This window comes from Dermacentor variabilis, chromosome 4 (assembly GCF_050947875.1).
Source record: "Dermacentor variabilis isolate Ectoservices chromosome 4, ASM5094787v1, whole genome shotgun sequence".
Taxonomy (NCBI): domain Eukaryota; kingdom Metazoa; phylum Arthropoda; class Arachnida; order Ixodida; family Ixodidae; genus Dermacentor; species Dermacentor variabilis.
Window position 1 is genome coordinate 172,377,545 of NC_134571.1, and position 22,327 is coordinate 172,399,871.

At 46.5% G+C, this 22,327-nt stretch overlaps 1 protein-coding gene across 3 annotated transcripts in view; it reads right to left on the reverse strand.

The window, feature by feature from the left end:
* Positions 1 to 711: 711 nt before the first annotated feature.
* The window catches only part of LOC142579944 (uncharacterized), a 63,816-nt gene continuing 42,200 nt past the window's right edge, over positions 712 to 22,327 (reverse strand). Inside the window, exons 5-7 of one of the 3 annotated variants that reach the window (XM_075690627.1) lie at positions 20,244 to 20,270; positions 12,327 to 12,464; positions 712 to 1,009 (exon numbers count right to left, since the gene is read on the reverse strand). In XM_075690627.1, the coding sequence (XP_075546742.1) occupies positions 873 to 1,009; positions 12,327 to 12,464; positions 20,244 to 20,270 (302 nt within the window). In that variant the 3' untranslated portion in view covers positions 712 to 872. The remainder of the gene's footprint in view (positions 1,010 to 12,326; positions 12,465 to 20,243; positions 20,271 to 22,327) is intronic. The other 2 variants (XM_075690628.1, XM_075690629.1) reach the window with 2 other exon arrangements.

Consider the following 22,327-nt stretch of genomic DNA (forward strand, 5'->3'; position numbering starts at 1 on the left):
ACAAAATACGGTTGTGACTTTTTGATGAAGTAATAAAGCTTGTACAACCGGCCCAGTGAGAACTGTGAAATTATAGAAATATCATAAAAACAGCAGCTATTTGTTTAAAATAATATATGGTGATGCACAGCTCAAATTTTGGCAATCATGAAATAAAGAAGAAAGAAATAAACCAAAACACTTAAGTAGCATAGGAATAAAAATTTCTTCCCCGAAGGAAATTCACTACGATGATCATTGTTTTATGTGATAGTAGCTCCGTCTTTACTTAACCTAAATACGCAAACACCTTAAGTATGTAAATAAGAAATATGTTGCAATAGCGAAATGGGGCTGTTCAGTGTTGAAAGCACTTCTGCTTAAAAGTCATGTTGTGGTCAACCACAGTTTGGCAATATTAATCATCTAACTTGTAGCACAATACCTTCCCATGTCACCTGTTGTCCCTGGGAACCTTTGCTCAGCACAATGGACAAAACAATGAAGACAATGTATTTTCTGTCAGATTTAAGGCATTCATATCCAGACAAACCAGACAGTAGCTTGTGATCTCTCATTTGAGCGTCATTTCCAGCACGACAAGGTTTCAGTCCCGAAATTCGAACATGTTCTTTACAGCAAAAGCAGAGGAAACTTGTGAATAGAATTTAATTGATTTGAACTTAGGTAAATGTGTTGTTAAATTACTTCAGATGCTTCGTGAGGCGAATATTATGCGACTAAAAATTTATTTCACTGGTTTACATAACTGCGAAACTATTCTAGGACAGTGCAACTGTAATTTACCAAATGGAGAAATGAAAAAAAAAGAAAATGGTGCACATAAATAGCGTTGACGCTGGCACGATAGCATCACGACGTTGTTAATTATTTTAAGGAAACTGCGCTTTGCACTCGTTTGAATAAAGCGTATGCGAGATATTACATAAATTATTGTAGTGTTTTTCGCATTCGGACACTGTTCCATTGATATTTTCGTCCCACACATGGAGTTCGCATAGTGTCATGCCTGGAAATGAAAAATAACGCGTATTAGCAAAAGGAATCAGGCGAACGCCTGCAAAAATTGCAAAATATGTTAATGAAATTACAGTAAATAAAATTAAATTATGGGGTTTTACGTGCCAAAACCACTTTGATTATGAGGCACGCCGTAGTGGAGGACTCCGGAAATTTCGACCGCCCGAGGTTCTTTAACGTGCACCTAAATCTAAGCACACGGGTGTTTTCGCATTTCGCCCCCATCGAAATACGGCCGCCGTGGCCGGGATTCGATCCCGCGACCTCATGCTCAGCAGCCCAACACCATAGCCACTGAGCAACCACGGCGGGTTCAGTAAATACAAAATATACAGCACCCGCTTCCTGACTGCAAGAAGACATCTTGTAAAACAGGACTGTACTAGAAACCAAATCGTGCAATATGCTCTGTACTGCAACCCACATACGAGCCTACCCCCCATTTTCCTTCCTCAATCCCTCTAGTACATCTTAACTTATGTGCTGTAGACATTTGCATGTTCGGCATTTTCTGATGCTGACCTCGGAAATGAGAACCCGCATTTTTAGCGATTAAGTCAATTTTCTTTTCAGTACGACCAGGTTTTTTAAACGCCTGCAACGTAGCGCTGTCCTAACTTTTGAATTCAACTTTTGGACAAGGAACAATTCATCTGCAATAAATATTGTAGCGTTCAAGCAGGTGTTAACTATATTATTTGACTAACTTGCTCAATATTAATTTATCTGTACATGTACGAATTATTATTGGAATTCAAGCAGTGATGCAACGCCTGCGCCAGTCGCACCGAACTGAGCCGAGACGCCACCCCTGTTACATTCTGCTACATCTCAACAAAATATGAGAGAGATGTGCAGATTCTGCACCACAAGAGTTGCTCCGGCTTTAGAAAAGGAACTAAATCTTCGAGAGCAATTTTACAGCACTATCGAAAGTGGCATGGCGTGAGCCAGTGGCAGCGTGAGCTCTGCGGTGGACTGAGTTAAGGATCTCCAATTAGCCAGGGATCGTACTCCTGTTTCTTCCTTGGGCTGCTCTCTATATTCAAAAATATCAACCCTTACCCGCGAGGCTTGCTTTGAAAATGGGACAGCTTCGTTTTTCAGGCGCCGGCGAGGTATCGCGCTGGCGCCGAGTAAGCTACCCCGCTTCGCTCCCGCATGACCAATGTAACGCGGGGCAAAGTTTCGGACTCCTCAGGGTGTCTCGCTCAGCTTTTCGAACAAAACGCAGAAAGTTGGCGCAGACATGGCAGCCGTGAACATTTTTTTTCATTGTTCAGTTTATCGTGTATCCTCCTCTTTTGTTGGCGTGGTGATATCAGGGGGTAACGATGGCATACGGCCGCTACTAAGATTTTTGTGGACTCGACACCAAACAGTAACCCTCGCCTCTGGATACTAACGAAGCGCCGCTGGTTAGGTGTTGCTGTATTCTACGGTCGTGAATTCACTGCCAACTGACGTGGTGGCCAGGAGCAGGTTATCGCACCAAGGTAGCGTAGCATCCAATATGTTCGGACCAGTAAACCGCTTCGGTGACTGGGCGTGAGAGCAAGGGCGATGAGGGTTGGGCCCAGGGGTGGCATGTCTGCCACTGCTATGAATGCTGTCGCCAAGTATTTTTTTGGACTTACTCGGATGGAATAGAGAAAACTTGCTTAGGGGCGAAAGCTCCCAACAGTATTCGCGCATCACAGGTTAACCTGACAAGGTACAACGCGCCTATTCCTGCACTTCACGGCAGCGCGCGACGCAAATTGCTATCAAACTGAGATGCATGACGAACGAAAGCAAACCACCCGGGCAATGTCAACCATGGCAGTATTTGAAGTAGATGGCATATACCACTGAAGCATCAGCGCAGTGAAAAATAAGTAAATTTATCATAATGCTGACGTAGCTTTCTTTCACAAAGTGAACCGCATTAAAAGATACATTTATAGCAGCGAAATTACGGTGAAGGCTCTCAATACGCGTCCGAAATCTTCGCGTATCCCGCAGAAGTGGTTCCGTCTTCATCACCCCCCCCCCCCCGCACCTTGATCGCGGTCCACAGTAAGGACTGCGATGAAGGTGGGGGGGGGGTAGTAATTTTTAGTGTTTGCATTCAGTTTTTGAACGAGTGACCACTCAATTTTTTAACTTTGTTTGCCCACTGTTGAAGCTTCACACATTATAGTTTGACATCGCTTCCAAAGTTGCCATCGCTGCTGCAAAAGCTGTACGGATGTGGCATTGGTCAGTAGTATCGCTGCGAGCATTGGTGCAGTGTGGTTTGCTTACCAGAAACAAATTAGCCCAACTAACAAGATATGCGCTTTTATACTTTTTGCGAAATTATTTAATCGTTGCACTGAGATTGGTTGGTTCATTGTTTGGTTGGTTAAGGTGTTTCCTACAGGCGGGTGTAGCCTGGCATTCTGAGCCGCTCGTTGCCCCGCCTGCGCATTTCGTCGCAGGTCAGGAATTATTTAGTACTATGGACAAGTGGGGTGTCGTCTAGATATGCTAATCCATGAATACTTTGTTTAGCGGGAAACGACAGACACAAGAAAGACGACCAGGACAAGGCGCTACTCTCAACTGACATCATTTTTTTGCGTCACTCCTTTATAGACCGCTCAAACCAGAGGAACATGCGCAGTGAGCACCATGCGGTGGTGCTCACAAGGGAATCCTTGTCTTGTGGCAAAGTGTATGTAGGGCAGTCAGGCCACTGTGTTAACGAGCGCCTTTGAGAACATGAGCGATCCATACCAACAGGCACAGGTTCCCATTTGGCTCAGCCTTGTAAAACATGCAAGTGCAAACCCATGTTTCGTTATACTACGATTTTGAAGAAGAGCCGTGACCCCACCGCCCGAGAGTTATCGGAAGCATTTTTCATCCAGTCATTCGGGTCACAGTGCTTTAGTGTGCCTTCCTTAACCTTGTACAGCGCTGAATTCGGTTTTTTGGATTCTGTCGCATGAGTGCGCTCTTGGGATCGGATGTTTGTGGTTCCACTGCATGGTGCTCACTGCGCATGTTCCCCTCGTTTGAGCGGTCTACAAAGGAGTGACGCAATAAAATGATGTCAGTTGAGAGTAGCGCCTTGTCCCGGTCGTCTTTCTTGTGTCTGTCGCTTTGCGCTAAACAAAGTGTTCATGGATTCGCACCAACTAGCCCACCAACGCATTGTGCGCAGATATGCTAATAGAAGTGCGGGAAGCTTCCTTGCGAACTATCCACAGCCCTGTGGGAAACACTATATGTTGCACGCACGCGTCAGGAAAACCTACCAGTAGGTTGTCAATTACAGTCTTCCCTCAAACACTGAAATGCTGCTATGCTCTAATGGAGCGTTCCTCCAGAGTAATTCATTGACATTCTGTGCAAAGAAAATACGCAGCTCGCGCCGTTCTGAATGCTTATTCTAGAGCGCAGACCGATCCTGTCCATGTTCTATTAATTAGAGAACCAGAACTCGGTTAAGCCTTTTCACTACAGAGGACTCGTGGTGTGAGATTAAGGCCAACTGAAAGTGGGAAAGTTGCATCATTTAGAACCTAGTCGCAGATGGGCGTTCTCACTGTTATTGACCTTCAAAGCGCTTGTTGTGAATACTGTCACGTGGTCGTGACGTCGAAGAACATAGTAGCAATACTGTGAAAGGCAAAACTAGCTTTTACTGGGCGAACCTATGCCCACAAAACAGGCTAGACTTAAAGCACAATGAGAGCGGCGAACACAGTCGGCGATCGTCGAAAATCTGATGAGCGGGTCAAGCGCGTCCGCTTTAATACATCAGTCGTCGAATGTTCCAGAGTAATCGCTGGGACCCGCCTCCCTTCCACAAAATTCTACATTATTCGCGTCGCGCACACATGCGATCAGATTACAGAAGGTTCAGTCGGATCGGTCGCAGACAGCGGATGGAAGCATCGATAACATTCCAGAAGCTTCCGACACATGCAGGCGCATCGTGCGCTGTACGATAACATTTGCTACGTGGTAAAACATGTCACCCGATAAAGACAAGTACACATGTCAATACCCCGCTCTTAACAAGTATGGACCTGATGCTGCAAACAAACGAAAGTAATAAAGAAAACCACTCGTAGCAACGAAAACAACCAAATAAGAAGTTCGTCAGCGTCCGTAAAAGGCTTTAAGATACACCACGTAGACCACTTTAGATAGTGCGCGGCGCCGTTGTGAATGCGAAATGCCGTCTGGCACGACCTCATAGTCCAGTGCGCCAATACGTCGGGTGACCTTGTAGGGCCCGAAATAGCGTCGAAAGAGCTTCCCACTAGGTCCTCGTCGGCGCATCGGGGTCCATACCCAAACGCGGTCGCCGGGCTGGTACTCGACCAAGCGTCGTCGGAGGTTGTAGTGTCGGCTGTCGGTGCTCTCTTGGTTCTTGATCCTCAGGCGGGCGAGCTGTCGGGCTTCTTCTGCGCGCTGGAGATATGTAGCGACGTCAAGATTCTCCTCGTCAGTGACGTGCGGCAGCATGGCATCTAGCATCGTCGTCGGTTTCCTGCCGTATACTAGCTTGAACGGAGCGATCTGTGTTGTTTCTTTCACCGCCGTGTTGTTAGCGAATGTTACGTATGGCAGAACGGCATCCCAGGTCTTGTGTTCGACGTCGACATACATTGCTAGCATGTCGGCGAGGGTCCTATTCAGACGCTCCGTAAGACCATTCGTCTGTGGGTGGTAGGCCGTTGTCCTCCTGTGGCTTGTATGGCTGTTCTGCAGAATTGCTTGGGTGAGCTCTGCTGTAAACACGGTTCCTCTGTCGGTGATGATGACTTCTGGGGCACCATGTCACATAAGGATGTTCTCGACGAAAAATTTCGCCACTTCGGCTGCGCTGCCTTTCGGTAAAGCTTTAGTTTCAGCGAAGCGGGTGAGGTAGTCCGTCGCCACGATGATCCACTTATTTCCGGACGTTGACGTCTGAAACGGTCCCAACAAGTCCATCCCGATCAGCTGAAAAGGTCGGCGAGGAGGCTTGATTGGCTGTAGTAATCCGGCTGGCCTTGTGGGTGGTGTCTTGCGGCGCTGAGAGTCTCCGCATGTCTTGATGTAACGGGCAACGTCGACGGTTAGGCGCGGCCAGTAATACCTTTCTTGTATCCTCGAAAGCGTCCGTGAGAAGCCGAGGTGCGCGGCAGTCGGATCGTCATGTAGGGCGCGCAGTGCTTCTGGACGCAGCGCCGACGGAAGAACAAGAAGGTAGCTGGCGCGGGCTGGTGAGAAGCTCTTCACGAGTAGATTGTTTTGAAGCGTCAAGGAAGATACTCCGCGCTTAAATGCCCTGGGGACAAGGTCGGTGTGCCCTTCCAAATATTCGACGAGGCCTTTTAGCTCCGCGTCTGCCCGTTGCTGTTCAGCGAAGTCTTCCGCGCTTATCATTCCCAGGAAGGCGTCGTCATTCTTGACATCTTGCGGCGGCGGGTCAATGGGGGCACGTGATAGGCAATGGGCATCAGAGTGTTGTCGTCCGGACTTGTAGGTTACAGTGATGTATTCTTGTAGTCTGAGGCTCCACCGCGCCATTCGTCCTGAAGGATCATTTATATTCGCTCGCCAACACAACACGTGTCGGTCGCTGACGACTTTGAATGGCCTGCCATAAAGATAAGGGTGAAATTTCGCTGTAGCCCAAACGATAGCGAGGGATTCCCTTTCGGCCGTAGAATAGTTGCCTTCCGCTTTCGACAGCGACCGGCTAGCGTAAGCTATCACATGTTCGACTCCCTTTCTCCTCTGGGATAGAACAGCACCGAAGCCTAGGCTACTGGCGTCAGTATGGATTTCTGTATCGGAGTACTCGTCGAATTGCGCAAGTACCGGCGGCGACTGCAGGCGTCGTTTGAGTTCTTCAAATGCGTCGACCTGCGGCGTTTCCCACTTGAACTCAACATCACATTTAGTTAGACGTGTCAACGGCTCAGCGATGCGTGAAAAGTCCTTGACAAAGCGCTTGTAGGAGGCACACATGCCAAGGAATCTACGCACTGCCTTCTTGTCGATGGGTTTCGGGAACTGTGCGATGGCAGCTGTCTTTTGCGGGTCTGGACGAAACCAGATTTGCTGATTACGCGGCCTAGGAATAGAAGCTCATCGTAAGCGAAGCAGCATTTTTCCGGCTTCAGAGTAAGCCCATGACTTGATGGCTTCTAGTACAATTGCAAGCCGCCTGAGGTGATCGTCGAAATTTCCGGCGAGGACGACGACGTCAAGTAAACGAGATAGGTCTGCCACTTCAGTCCTGCTAAAACCATGTCCATCACGCGCTGGAACGCTGCAGGCGCCGAGCACAGTCCGAATGGCATAACCTTGAACTCGTAGAGGCCATCTGGGGTGATGAAGGCGGTTTTTTCGCGATCTCTTTCGTCGACTTCTATTTGCCAATAGCCAGACTTGAGGTCCATCGACGAGAAGTATTTTAGCGTTGCAGAGCCGATCCAATGCGTCGTCTATTCGTGGGAAGGGTTATACGTCCTTCGTGATCTTGTTCAGACGACGATAATCGACGCAGAAACGTAGCGTTCCGTCCTTTTTCTTCAGCAAGACTACAGGAGATGCCCACGTGCTTTTGGACGACTGGATGATGTCGTCGCGCAGCATTTCGTCGACTTGTTGTCTTATAGCTTCGCGTTCTCGCGTCGAAACTCGGTGAGGGCTCTGGCGGAGTGGTCGAGTGCACTCTTCGATTGTTATGCGATGCTTTGCGACTGGTGTCTGTCGAATCTTCGATGACATCGAAAAGCAGTCTTTGTGTCGTCGAAGAAAGCTTCTCAGCTGTTGTTACTTAATCTTGGGGAGACTTCGATTTATGTCGGTCTGGTTCGGGAACTACGGTGGTCGGGGTGCATGCGGCAGATTCCCAGAGGACAAACGCATTGCTGGTTTCCAGAATTTCCTCGATATATGCGATCGTCGTGCCCTTCTTGATATGCTTGAACTCGTGGCTCAAGTTTGTCAGCAACACTTTCGTGTTTCCTCCGTGCAGTCGAGCGATCCTCTAGCGATGCAAATTTCATAGTCGAGTAGGAGACGTTGGTCGCCTCCGATGACGCCTTCTACGTCAGCGGGTATTTCTGTGCCGACCGAAATAACAATGCTCGAGCGAGATGGGATGCTCACTTGATCTTCGAGCACACTCAAGGCGTGGTGGCTACGAGAGCTGTCAGGCGGTAGCGCTTGCTCTTCCGATAGCGTTATCGATTTTGAGTTCAAGTCTACGATTGCGCCGTGTTGGTTCAGGAAGTCCATGCCGAGAATGGCGTCTCGTGAACACTGATGGAGGATCATGAAGGTGGCAGGGTAAGTTCAGTCATTAACGGTAATTCTTGCCGTACAGATTCCAGTCGGCGTAATGTGGTGTCCTCCAGCGGTTCGAATTTGAGGGCCTTCCCATGCAGTTTTAACTTTCTTCAACTGGGCCGCGATGTGTCCACTCATGACGGAGTAATCGGCCCCTGTGTCCACTAAGGCGGTAACTGCGTGGCCGTAGAGAAGCACGTCGAGGTCGGAGATTCTTTCTCTGGCGTTGATACTAGGTCTCGGCGTCGGATCACGGCTGCGTCTTGTTGAACTGAAGCTGGAACGTCGCGTCGTCAGGTAGTCTTTCGTCGTGGTATTCATTGCTTCCAGTCTTCGTCGGGGTGGCGGCGTGTCGTTATATCGTCGGGGTAGTTTCTTCGGTGTCTTCGTCGGCGGCGGAGGATCTTCGTCAGTTCTATGAACAGCAACCGCACCTCCATCGGTTGCTGCTTTTAGTTTTCCGGATACGGGCTCGCTGACCGGCCCCGGGCTGGGCCAGTGAATGGTCGGCGCTACGGCGACAGGTAGCGGCCTGGTGATGGCGAACGCGACGGTCGTCGAGAGCCCCACTGAGTAGCGGCGAGGTAGTCGGCGATATCACGAGGGCGTTCGCCTTGCTGCGGGCGCGGAGCGTTGACGGCGAAACCCCGCAGCCCAATCTCCCTGTATGGGCATCGTCAGTAGACGTGACCCGCTTCTCCGCAGTGGTAGCAGAGCGGGCGGTGGTCAGGAGCGCGGCAAACGTCAGTCTTCCTCGGGTAGCTGCGCTGGGCGACGGGTGGGCGTGCTGGCGGTGGCGGTGGTGGTCGACGGAATTGCGGCGTTACGGGGCCCTGGCGCGGTCGTGGAGGGGGACCTTGACGGTGGGCGACGGCGGCGTAGGTTGTCGCTTGCGGCTGAGGCTGCGGCGATTCAGGGGCTACTCCGAGTTGTTTTTGGAGCTGCTCACGTACCGCGTCGGCAATCTAAGCCACTTGAGGCTGTGATGATGGGAACAGCTTCTGTAGCTCCTCCCGCACGACCACTTGGATAGACTTGCCTAGGTCGTCGGTGGCCAGTGACTGAACTCCGGCGTAGTTGGTCGAGTTCGTGCGGTGGTCGAATCGCCGGTTTCGCATCTCGAGTATCTTCTCGATGCAGGTGGCCTCGCGAAGAAACTTGACGGTTTTCGGGGGGCTTCGTACCATTCCGGCAAAAAGTTCCTCCTTCACACCACTCACGAGTAGGCGGACTTTCTTTTCCTCAGGCATTGCAGGGTCGGTGTGGCGGAATAGACGGCTTATTTCCTCCGTGAAGATCGCGGTTGGCTTATTTGGTAGTTGCAGCCGGGTTTCTAATAGCGTTTGGGCTGGTTGTCGGCGTACGACTCTTGCGAATGTCTGCAGGAAGCCGCTTCGGAACAGCTCCCAGGTCGTTAAGCTGGCTTCTCGGTTCTCGAACCACGTCCTGACAGCGTCTTCCAATGCGAAGAAGACATGACGCCGTTTGTCGTCGCTGTTCCAGTTGTTAAATGTAGCGACTCTCTCATACGTCTCAAGCCAGCTTTCCGGGTCCTCGAACGTTGAACCGCGGAGCGTCGGAGGTTCCTGGTCTGCTGCAGCACGACGGGGGACGCTGGGGCTTGCATTGGGGTGGACTTGGTGGCGATCTTCCTTGTCATCTCAGGCAAAATTCTGCGCTCCGGGGGCAGTCCTTGCAGCCTGTGGCTACCTTGCTGGTTCTTGGCGACGTTGGTGTCGTCTTCCGCGTGAGGGCTTGGGTCACGGCGCTGTGGGGGCGTCCGGTATATGAACGCAAAGCACTTCCACCAGATGTCACGTGGTCGTGACGTCGAAGAACACAGTAACAATACTGTGAAAGTCAAAACTAGCTTTTATTGGGCGAACCTGTGCCCACAAAACAGGCTACACTTAAAGCCCAATTAGAGCGAGGAATACAGTCGGCGACCGTCGAAAATCTGATCAGCGGGTCAAGCGCGTCCGCTTTTATACATCAGTCATCGAATGTTCCAGAGTAATCGCTGGGACCCGCGTCCCTTCCACAAAATTCTACATTATTCGCGTCGCGCACACATGCGATCAGATTACAGAAGGTTCGGTCACAGACAGCGGATGGAAGCATGGCTAACATTGCAGAAGCTTCCAACACATGCAGGCGCGTCGTGCGCTGTACGATAACATTTGCTAGGTGGTAAAACATGTAACCCGATAAAGACAAATAAGTACACGTGTCAATAGCATCCGCTTTTTCATTCCCAAGGGCACCAAAACGGAAAAGCATCCAGTAAAAGACGATGTTTTACGTTGTGCTACAGAAATGCATGAGTAACGGCAGTCATTTACGAGGATCGTGATGGGATAGTTTGGAAGTGCAGTTATTGAATGCTGTAGCACGGCAGTGTTATCGGACTCCACACTTGCACTCCAGTGCAGTTTCAGTGAGCGCAATACAACTGTAATAGCAGAAGTCTTCTTAATTTAAGTTCAAGAGTGGGTCATCCAAGAGGCCTGACAAACTACTTCAATCGAAGGGATCCAAAATGAAGAAGCTCTATCGCTTAAGACGAGGCAGACTCACCCGTCAGTTTACACCGTGCAGGTAATCTTGATAAGCAGTATCTAGGTGTCTAAGCAACAAAGTGCGTGCCTCTTAAGAATGTGTTAAGTGATTGTAGCGCAACCGACGGAAGCTGTGATGACAAGTATTATTGTCTAGCAACCAACGCGTCCGCCGCTTCTATTTCAAAAGATTGATACCAGAGGAATGTGGAGTACGTAATGCCACATAAAAGTGATCACAAAATCTAGGGCTGATATATCGTAGAAGGCCTTTGCCAGGGACGGTCTGAGTCGATGGGGCTTGGTTGAAAACGCCAGAGTTCCGAAAAGACGAAGCGACAGAGCCTGAGCCTTCTAAATATTTTATTGTCACTGGCTGCAGAATACGTCCACGCTGCGCTAATGACCAGTTGCATGTTTACCTTTTAAACTGCCACTGATGCCTTGTTTGGAAATCCAGTACGAATGATCGTAGATATTCTATATGAATGCCCTGCACTTATCTAATAATTGATAGGTTCCCCGGACGCGTGCGTCGATCACATCGAAGTGATTGCTTTTTTTTGGCCAAAGTTGAGGGCAGAGGGATATCTCGAAAGTTGATCTAGTCCTCGAAATTCTACAAAGCGAACATGACTTCGCTACTGCACAGATTGAACTTGAATCTGGAACTTGAATCCTAATTTATGCATTAGAAAGTTATGTATTTTTCTCTCGGACACCATGGTGTTCCGCTTTTTCCTAAAGAAAGTGCCCGTCTCTTGAGGTTATGTACTTGCGGTAACCTGCCTTAACAGACCGGATTGCACTATAATGCTCGATAATTAAAACAATTCTTCGAATGAAAAGAACACTCTTGGTATCTGAATAATGTGCACTGGATTGTGCTGCCCATGGCTATAAATTTTGTTGACATGGCAAAAAACACAATCTTTTGTACAAACGGACGTTTAATGCTGTTAAGTAGGTTAGGTTATTGTAACATAGAAAAGAAAAAACAAATTACAAGGAGCTCATGAAAGTGCTTCTGTCTTCTCTTTCCACCTGAAGGATCCATTCGTGTAGCCGGTTGACTATATCAGGTGCATTATTATACGTATACTGAACATATTCTAGGGGGAAATAGCTTCCGTAAGACAGTGCAATTCTTCCTTAAAAGTGGATTTAATGAATAGATGAATATTGATAATTCGATAAATTGCAAGGGCCAAGTATTTGGTGAAAATTGCTCAGTAATTGATTATTTGTTTCATTCGCATAAGTCCCACGTTGAAATTGAGAAGTTGAAGCTGAGCAGATGTGAAGGTTATCTATTTTTGACAGGCTTAGACAAGATAGACTCCTTGTTGACAGGATACCTGCTTTGTCGAAGCTATGTAATGTCGGTTTGCAAGTATAGAGAGTTCCAAAATACGAGCCAACCTCTAGTTCCTGTCCTCGACATCAGTGGGCGCACTCGTACATTGAGGGTTCCCGTTGCCTTCTTCAACTGCTTCTTGCTGTAGCACATGTGTATTGTGTCTACAATGCTTTCGAAATTTGCTTCACAAAACTTGCCTTCTGCATTTATGAGGGATTGTACCATTAAAATGTGATTGCATGCACAAAGGTACACATAAGAAACATGTTGAAGGACACATAGGATGTCAGGAAGCTTATTACAGTCGTTTACGTCGGAGATAAACAAAGAGCACTAGTTTCATATTTAACATATTTATGAGTACGTTAGCTACGTCGACTGAACTGACGTATACCTCAAGGTCGATGTTGAAGATTACCTATTCGCTGACGAATGGATAGCACTTGGCGTTTTTATCATGTCTTAAGGTCACATTTGGTTAGTTACCTTAAATCAGACGCAAAGCACGTGCTCATCTTTCTTGATCTTCAAGCCACGAGAAAGGTATCTTTCGTCAGATTGTTTACACAAAATTGCACTATGGACAGCGCACTGCCGTTTCTACAGCAATTATCGCGCAGGTTCTCAACATAGAGAGCCGACATCACGAGGAACGACAGAAAGAGAGAGCATGCAGTCACACCGAAAACAAGCTACAGCCAGGACAGCACAGAAACCCGAAAAGCAGAAACCCGAATTTTTCAAATAAAATAAAACACTTTTGCTAGAAAGTTGCTGCAGTGCAGCCTAGTAGTACTTGTCGAGTCTATAAACCGTATTCTCATCTTAATCACTGGAAACCTGTTTAAATTAGTTTAGTTTTAATCTTTCAGCCACCAGTGAATGCATAAGATAATAGTCCGTCCGGCTATAAAAGCGTTGCACCATAGCAGGGACGCCAGCATGCGTGTGGACAACTCACGCCAGCAGCGGAAAACCACTTTCGATCTCAATGAGTCGAGCGGGACGCTGTGTCCATTTGCTTCGTTGATTATAACTCACAGATAAGTTTCAATGGGTAGGTAGTCAAAGCTACAGAGACGATACACAAGTCCTTCAGCGCCACTGCATATAGTGCCGTACTTAAGTCAATAATGTAGGACAGTACCATTTCCAATATTATGAGTGCTTTCGTTTCAGACACTTGCGTATACTATACGTTCTTATACTTACCAACGAGTCATAGAAATTGCCTGTATTACAAGAAGGCAATAAACCTAGCTTTGCCATTCATTCCTATGCCAGGCGCGCTACGCTCGATCAAAGGCTGCGCCGCAGTGATGATGAAGGCACCAGATAGCGATGTAAAGCTGGTGCGGACTACCTTCGAACTTATAATAGTGAGGAAGCTCCAGCCCTGCAACTTTTTTTTTCTTAGCCACAGAAAGTTGTCCGCAGCCAAACGAATTGAGTCTCACTAGGGGAAAACCACACCGCGGTGCGCGGTGCTTAACATCTAACACCCAGGAACACAACTTTGCAAACTTCCACCTGGAGCTGCAGCTGTTGCGGACCTCGCTCTAAGCTGTTTGTGGCCTTACCACAATTAGTGCAAATATTTGTGCATGGCTCGATCAACGACACTTTCCTTTTTTCCTACAGGGCCTATACTAATGTATTATTTTGCAAATGATGTGTATGAGCCATTTCTGTGAGTCTCTGGAGAACATTCTGAATACGCACATCGAGACATCCTTGAATTCGCATCAGGTGATACAACCTGCGTATGCTTACAAGAGTACCTGAAGCACTAGCCACCGAACACTTGCGGGTGACGGTAAGAACCGCTGTGCTCGAAGAACTACGGAAGATGTGCGTATTTGTGCGTCCCAGCTGCAGTTTGCAGGATAGATGGTACTATCCTGTTTGGATTGTCACCTTGAAGCTAACGACCCACTACCCACCTGTTGCACGAACTGGATTTAGACACCGCTTTTCAACACCGCATGTCGCCCTCATAATCTGTGACATTGGGAGCTGTAATCGAAGCTCGGTGCACCGTTGTACGATATTGAGCGTTTAAAATAAAATTTCTTGACAATGTGCACCAGTCCACCATCCTTTAAATCCTCGCTAAGACAAAACAAAGTGCTTTCATGCACGTGCAGCATTTGCTTTCTGAGCACACCGTTAGCCTACTCAGGGCAGACAAAATACCTAATGACGCATTCTCGGTTGACCGTGGAACTCCGGAAGGCGCAATACGTTTACTTGGTCTTCTCCACTCGGCTATGCGATAATTATTGCACTATCTTGACATAATCTAAAATGATGAAAGCAGTAAACGACGCAAGTGTGAATGCTGTATGACGAAACGCCGCAGATGTCCTGGCACTGTTGATGAGGCTGCAAGAACCGTTTAGACAACCTAGCAAACCGGACACTTAAAGACCAAGCGAACGATGCGTGTAAAAAAACTTGACGCGTGAAGTAACAGTTGAGCGGCAACGCGATGCAGGCCTTATCCAACACCACGAACTAACTGCATTGGAAAACCAACACCGATCTCGGCGTGCTTCTCAACAGTCACAACGTCACTGATCTAGTACAGATGTGAGCAGAGAACTACGTTATGAATGGATGACTTGCCGCCAGGTTAAATAAAAATAAGACTGCACGGGACCTCGAGGACACCTAATAACGCCGGTTTGAACCTGCCCGGTACGGCTGCACTTACCGTGTCATTTTCGTTAACTGATACATTGCTTACGAGACGTAATTCTCTGCATAGAGTTCCTCAGCCAAAGCGACGAAGTCATCGACATAAGTTCAAGTCAGTAAGGTTGCCCACGGATCATCCATTCCGCGCGATAGTATTCTCAGTCGCCGTGCCTTGAGCATTCTTGAAGATTAAGGTAGCATCTCACCTGGCGCCACAATCAGGATTTCTATCGGCGCAGAAGTAGCCAGAGGCATGGAGGGCATTTTTGGGAGCGGGCCACCGTCTGCTGTTCGCCCGAGAAATTACCATCGTAAGGGGAATCGTTTAGTCCTATGGTAGAAAAGCGTAGGTAATGGTGGCTACCTTCGACGCACAATACAAAGAAATAAGAGCTCGAATATCGCATCCATAGCAGTTAGGGCCGTCAGTGACGCGTTTGTCTTCTTGGATTCGAAACCCCCTACATCGACGTTACGAATTCCTGAACTAGTTTTCGATATTAACCTCAGAGTTTCCAACCTAAAAGTGAAACAACTTAAACGTGTCCTCCTACAATTCAAGGGCTACTTTTCGACTTTTCGGCAATTCGACTAGCAGGAGTCGCTAAGCATCGCATAATAACCGTAAAATGCGTTGTACCACTCCGCCACAGCCTGCTATCCATCGCACCTTCCAACGACGCACGTACCGAGAAATGCCCAAACGGTGTCAACGGAAACTCGATCAGGTCGTCTGGCATGATAAGGATGGTGTTTTCTATATTAATCAAACGCAACAGTTTTAATGCAGCATTTCAATGAAATTCTGTGCGGTGGAGTCTTCCAGCCGCACAAAAGCCCGTGGGCATCTCTTGTACTCTTAGTGAAAAGCGAAAAACCATAGAACCCGAGTTTTGCGTTTATTATCGTCACCTGAGCGAACTCACAAAGGAATGCATGTCCCTCCTCCCGCGGTTAGACGATGGCTTAGACGGGCTCTGTTATGCAAACGATTTATTGTCGATGCATCTTCAGACTGGCTACTGGCAAATGGAACTAGATGAGAGGGATCAAGAAAACACCATCCTTATCATGCCAGACGACCTGATCGAGTTTCCGTTGACACCGTTTGAGCATTTCTCAGTACGTGCGTCGTTGGAAGGTGCGATGGATAGCAGGCTGAAAGCGACAGACTTGTCTCATCTGTTTGGATGATGTTGGCTTCTTTTTCTGCAAATATTCATGAGTACCTGCGCCGCCTTGGAGCGGTACTTATCTGGAGTACGTCATCTGGAGTCACTCTGAAGAAAATGTTGCGCTGTTACTTCGGACAGTACAAAATACTCCGACGGCTTCGCGTGCCGGAATGTGAGGTCGTTCCAGACAATGTTGCGCAATCACTGCGGCACTGTGCATGACCTGATATCCTACATGTATACTGCTGTGTGCGGTTTTTCGTGCGCTATAAATAATGAACAGTGTACATTTATATTTTTACTTGCTTTGTTATTTTCCTTTATTACGTACACATTTTTGCCTTCATGTTCTATTCAAAACCTTGAGATAATGCGCATTACGAGGGGACCGTTGACAGGTGTATATTACTTGTTTTTCCGGTGACCGTTTTCATCAGATAAAAGAGGTTACACATTCATGGCTGGACACGAGACAAACCTTTCCTGTATCGAACTTTCTCGAATGTTATAGCCGATTCTGGAAGGCAGTAGCCTTTGTGTAATTAAATTGCGTGCGCGAGACGAATACACTCTAAAAGCTTGAGCGAGTATAGCAGGAGTAAAAGGTCCGATTTGCTTTTCAAAGAATTGTTTTGCTTTCTGAAAATGTTGAGTGGAGTGAAATGCATTGTTCACTCCGTGAGCAAGAGGGGAGCGAAATGTTCTTTTTACTCTGCCCTTCAAGAGAAAATGAAATGCACGTTTACTCTTGCATCAATAGAAAACAAAACGTAACGTAAGCTCCTGCTTCAAGTGTAGGAGGTTGGCCGCGAATATGGCGATGTATCACCCGCGCACGCTGAGCAAAGGGCACACCGTTTTGCTTGTAAGAGAAAAGGCAGCCACAGTGCAAAGTGAATCGGAGCCAGTGCTCTACTTTCTTACTCGGAGTTACGCCACCGCGAGCGCCCACAACATAGCAGAGCAGCACAGCACCGGAGAAAGGGGATCCGTCCCGCAAGCAGCAACGGAGGCCATCAAAGGGAGATCGTGTGTTAGCCATCTCGCGTCGCCTTGAAAACAGGACAGTCATTCATCATTCGTTGGATACAAAAACAAATCCTCCATGGTAAGCGAATTCTCCCTTACGAGTACATTCTGCGTATATGACATGCTGTCGCCAGGAAGTCGTCGCGGCGTTTAGCCGACGCTCTTGACAACTGACCAGGCAAGCGCGCAGTGTATCTCGATGTCAATCGAAAAAGCCAGACGTCGCGATAACTGCATGTGATTTTATCTCTTCCGGCTATCCGTAAGAGCTTTGAAAAGTGCAGACGCTTCCAGGACCATGGTATTTTAAATAAGACCTGAGGCGAGGGGACGCTTAAAATGATTTGTTTACCCGTCCATGATTTCGTGCCTATGCGGAGCGTGCTTAGCATGCGTATTGTGTGTTAGAATTTATTCTGTTTGGCAGTCTACTATGTTTGGCAGTGTACTATGGACTAAACGCTTTCGAAATAAGGAGTCATATAACAGAAGGTGTCATTTTGCTAGCGGGAAGCTTTCGTTATAAGAAGCCGCGCGTTTGACGGTGTATTTCGCCCATGGATAATCTGCGACGACTGAAGTTATGTGCAGCGCCAGTGCTAGCTAGAAACATTGCCGCAGGCATTCATCTGCATGCTGCAACAAGTAAATTGGGCGTGTTATCTTGAACTTACTGAAAACGCATGAGGAATTTATATTTTAGGCTGAATAAGACAGCTATTCTTGCTCATGTATAGGAATAGTGTGATTATATGTCTGATTTTATGTATCGTGTTGCGTTTCTCGACCACAGAGCGAATGTGAAAGGGTGCTTATGTGTATGAACTCGTTGAATTGTCAAGCGCCGTGTAATGCATCGGAATCGAATATAACGGCTACTGTGTGGAATTACAGTTGCAGTGGTGTTTTGCATACGCTTACTGTTTTGTTTGATTATATGTCTGATTTTATCTCTTCTGTCGCGGTTTTCGAGCACGGTGCGAATGTGAAAGGCTGCTTATGTGTACAAAGTCGGTCCATTGTCAAGGGCATTTGCTGTGCATTTGCGAATATGAACTGGCGCTGGAGAGTTGTTGCATATGAACAGTTAAATCACCTTTCCTATGGGGCTTGCAAGCGTAATCTGTACATTTTGCTACTGCGTGGCAGATCAAAATTTGTTTATCGCATTAATATTTTTAGTGGAGCAATAAAGCGTTATAATGAAACTTTGCCTTAATTCTGTGTCACCAGTCCTCTGCCTTACACAAAACAAAGAATTGGTCTAATAAACTAATAACAGCGGTCTAACTGCAAGTTTTACGTGGCTTCTAGAATGTAAAACGCTAGATTTCAAACGGCAGATAGACGAGTCTGTCAAAAATGAACCCCATTGCGTACCTCTTAAATTTCATGCCTTAAGAAACCCTGCCTCGGTTGCTGATTACTAAGCCCCGCAAATTCTGAACCATCCTTAATGTGAAACCAAAACAAGGCATCATACTGAAATGTAACCACGGTACTCTGCTTCCACCGAGCCAATCTTGCAGATTATTAAAGAACACATTTTTTTAATGATTCTCAACAACTACTGCGGTTACCCTTCCCGAGGTACCTTCCATAGACTTCCTATTGATGGATGATATCGTAATTGACTCGGAAGGAATTTCCAAATTCGTCAATAACTCTAAAACGCCATCCTCCTCGGTGTTGACGATATTAACCAGTTGTTGAAAAGCACCAATACCTACTCTTCTCTCATGCTATCAGAGATTTTTACCCAGTCTTTGCAGAATGGTGCGCTCTCTGATCACTGAAATATGGGCAAGGTGGTCCCATTTCACAAGTCTGGTCATGTTCACCGTCCTTTAAGTTACAGACGAATAGCCTTAGCATAAATTCCACGCAAATTACTTGAACATATTATCTATTCTGCCCTCGTCAGCCACCTTGAAGCCTATTCGTTTTTTACAGATTATCAGCGTGGTTTTCGAAAAAATCATTCTTGTGAAACACAGTTAATCACTTTTACTAATGATAACTTCTGCAGATTTGGGTCGCTCCTCCGTCGTTGATTTTATATTTATTTATTTCACTGAAACATATGAAAGCGTGTCTCATCCTCTTCTGCTTTTTAAACTTGGTGAAATCCAGTAATATCCATTGAACCGGAGGACCATATTTTCATCTCTACTGACTACTAAGCATCGTGTTTGCAGATACGATCCTTAAACTATGGCTTGAGCAGTGACACAACCAGAGATGGTGCGGAGGGCACACTGAGCACGTGCGTAAGACGTGTCACAAGTGGTGTTTGTGACACGAAACTAATGACAGAATCATAACATCTGAGGATGAGCAATAATGTACACATTAGTAGTAGTATTGTAACGCTGGTGCTGAACGAGGATTAACTATCGGGCATTTGTTTTCCTTTAAACCTAAAAATTGAACCTAACTTAGGCGTTTACTATTCAGTCATTTAGATGTTTCGCATGCATTTCAGTAAAAATACTACGAGCTAATACTTTCCTTTAGTGCAGTGACCTTATTTCGTGACTGTCTGGTTTTACACCATGTCCTCGTGTTAAGTTCTGCAGGCAATATTTTTCAGGCACCCGCTTTGCATAATGCAAGGAGGCAGCTGAAAGGACATGGTGATGTCAAAGAGCTAAGCCAGCACGACTCCACGAGGTGCCGACTAGCGCGCTCCAAAGAATCAAAATACGTTGCCATGCAGTTTGGACGAGAAATGTGGCTATATGGGTGTACCATTTGACTAAATATTACCAAAACTTTCAAAATACAACATGTCATACCAAGACGAAAATTCTCACGTACTCTAGGCAGTCATCTTAACATGGTATTTTTTTATAATGTCTGTGATGGGGAATCAAAGATTAAGTATGCTATCTGGAGACAAACGCATAAGAGCAAGTGTCACTGAAAAGCTGTAAATGTGTTTTAAGGAAAAGCTGATTAGGTTTGTCAGAAGTAGCCGCTTTTTGTCTTCCCTCTCAACAGATGTATCTATGTGACAAGAAAAAAAGTGTGATACAATAACATTGCAGAGTTGCTTAGTGACATAATACATACTTGTAGTGAGCCCGGTGCCTGTGTTCACTATAAAAAGAAACAGCTTGGTTAGTTGTTGACATAAATTAACAGGACATAAATACAGGAGGGCAAATACCAAAGCACTGTAATGCTCTATTTTAAATGCTGACATGATGCAGGCAGATTTTCATGTCTCCCCTCGTATCTATTTTTTACGCCTTATTTTAGAAGTTTAGCAGCCTCTGAGGTTCCACAATGGGAAAGCATTGAGGGAAGAGTACCCCAGCTTTAAGAAGTGATTATTGTTTACGTGCATGCGCACAAAACGAGTTCATTACGACTGCTCACGGCTCCCGAAGCGGGAGCAAGGACCAGGGCATTTAACTGTACTTAACGTCTTCATAAGAAGCCACAGAGTCGCTTGCAGTTGAAAAAAATATTTTGGCACATGTGAAATTGTGGTTTCAGCTGCGAAATAGTCATGAGTGCTTCTGCTGAGATTTTGATTAGGGTTACTCAATCTCTTGCCAACCAAGTATGCTAGTGGAGGCAAAGATGTGTTCAATACAAATAACTGAGAGCATCTGCGTGGACCAGTTCGTCGAATGGCGGATGTGAACGTATAACATTTCTCAAGCAAAAGTTTAATGGCTTCTGCAGACAATTTTTATAAGGCAAAATAAAATAAAGCATTTTTGCACATAGTTTTACTGGACTTAACATAGAGTACACCGTGAGGCACTGTATTAGTCTTCGCAGACACATATATACTTGTTTTGAGATGAAGATAACATTCTGCAAAGCGCGATGATTCTCGCTTTAGTGTACCTTGACCACTCCAGTAGGAAAAAAGCTTTGATTTCAGGTAGTTCGTTCATTGTACAAGTATATGCACAGCCGCATACAAAATGCGCGTGCTTGGAAGAGATATGAAAATCAGGATGGTGACTTTCCCTCTTTCTGCTTTGCTGCTTTGTCCCTTTTGTGCACTTCCCTGCATGTTCTTGTGCTTATGTCGCCTTTGATGCGTCATAATTATCATATCTGAACTTTGGTTCACATCTGAAGCTATGCTATATTTTAGTTAGATTGCATTTTGAACTCATCACATTTATTGAACATGCAATTATGCAAGCTGCTTCCCAGAAGTATAGCGTTCATACCGTAAGGCGAAATAAAACAAATTTGATACACAATACTTTATTGCAATGCTCCTTGCAGTTCTATACTAATTTACTACACAGCACTGTGTTACCGGGGCTTAGCGGAGAGACGAGAACTAGGAGTCGGATTCCTGATTAATAAGGAAATAGCTGGTAACATACAGGAATTCTATAGCATTAACGAGATGGTGGCAGGTCTTGTTGTGAAACTTAATAAGAGGTACAAATTGTAGGTGGTACAAGTCTATGCCCCTACATGCAGTCATGATGACCAGGAAGTCGAAAGCTTTTATGAAGACGTGGAATCGGCGATGGGTAAAGTCAAAACAAAATACACTATACTGATGGGCGACTTCAATGCCAGGGTAGGCAAGAAGCAGGCTGGAGACAAGTCAGTGGGGGAATATGCCATAGGCTTTAGGAATAGCAGGGGATAATTATTAGTACAGTTTGCAGAAAAGAATAATATGCGGATAATGAACACCTTTTTCCGCAAGCGGGTTATTCGAAAGTGGACGTGGAGGAGCCCGAATGGTGAGACTAGAAATGAAATCGACTTCATACTCTGCGCGAACCCTAGCATCATACAAGATGTAGACGTGCTCGGCAAGGTATGCTGCAGTGACCATAGGATGGTAAGAACTCGAATTAGCCTAGACTTGAGGAGGGAACGGAAGAAACTGGTACACAAGAAGCCATTCAATGAGTTAGCGGTAAGAGGGAAACTAGAGGAATTCCGGATCAAGCTACAGAACAGGTATTCGGCTTTAACTCAGGAAGAGGACCTTAGTGTTGAAGCAATGAACGACTATCTCATGGGCATCATTAAGGAGTGCGCAATAGAAGTCGGTGGTAACGCCGTTAGACAGGAAACCAGTAAGCTATCGCAGGAGACGAAAGATCTGATCAAGAAACGCCAATGTATGAAAACCTCGAACCCTACAGCTAGAATAGAAATGG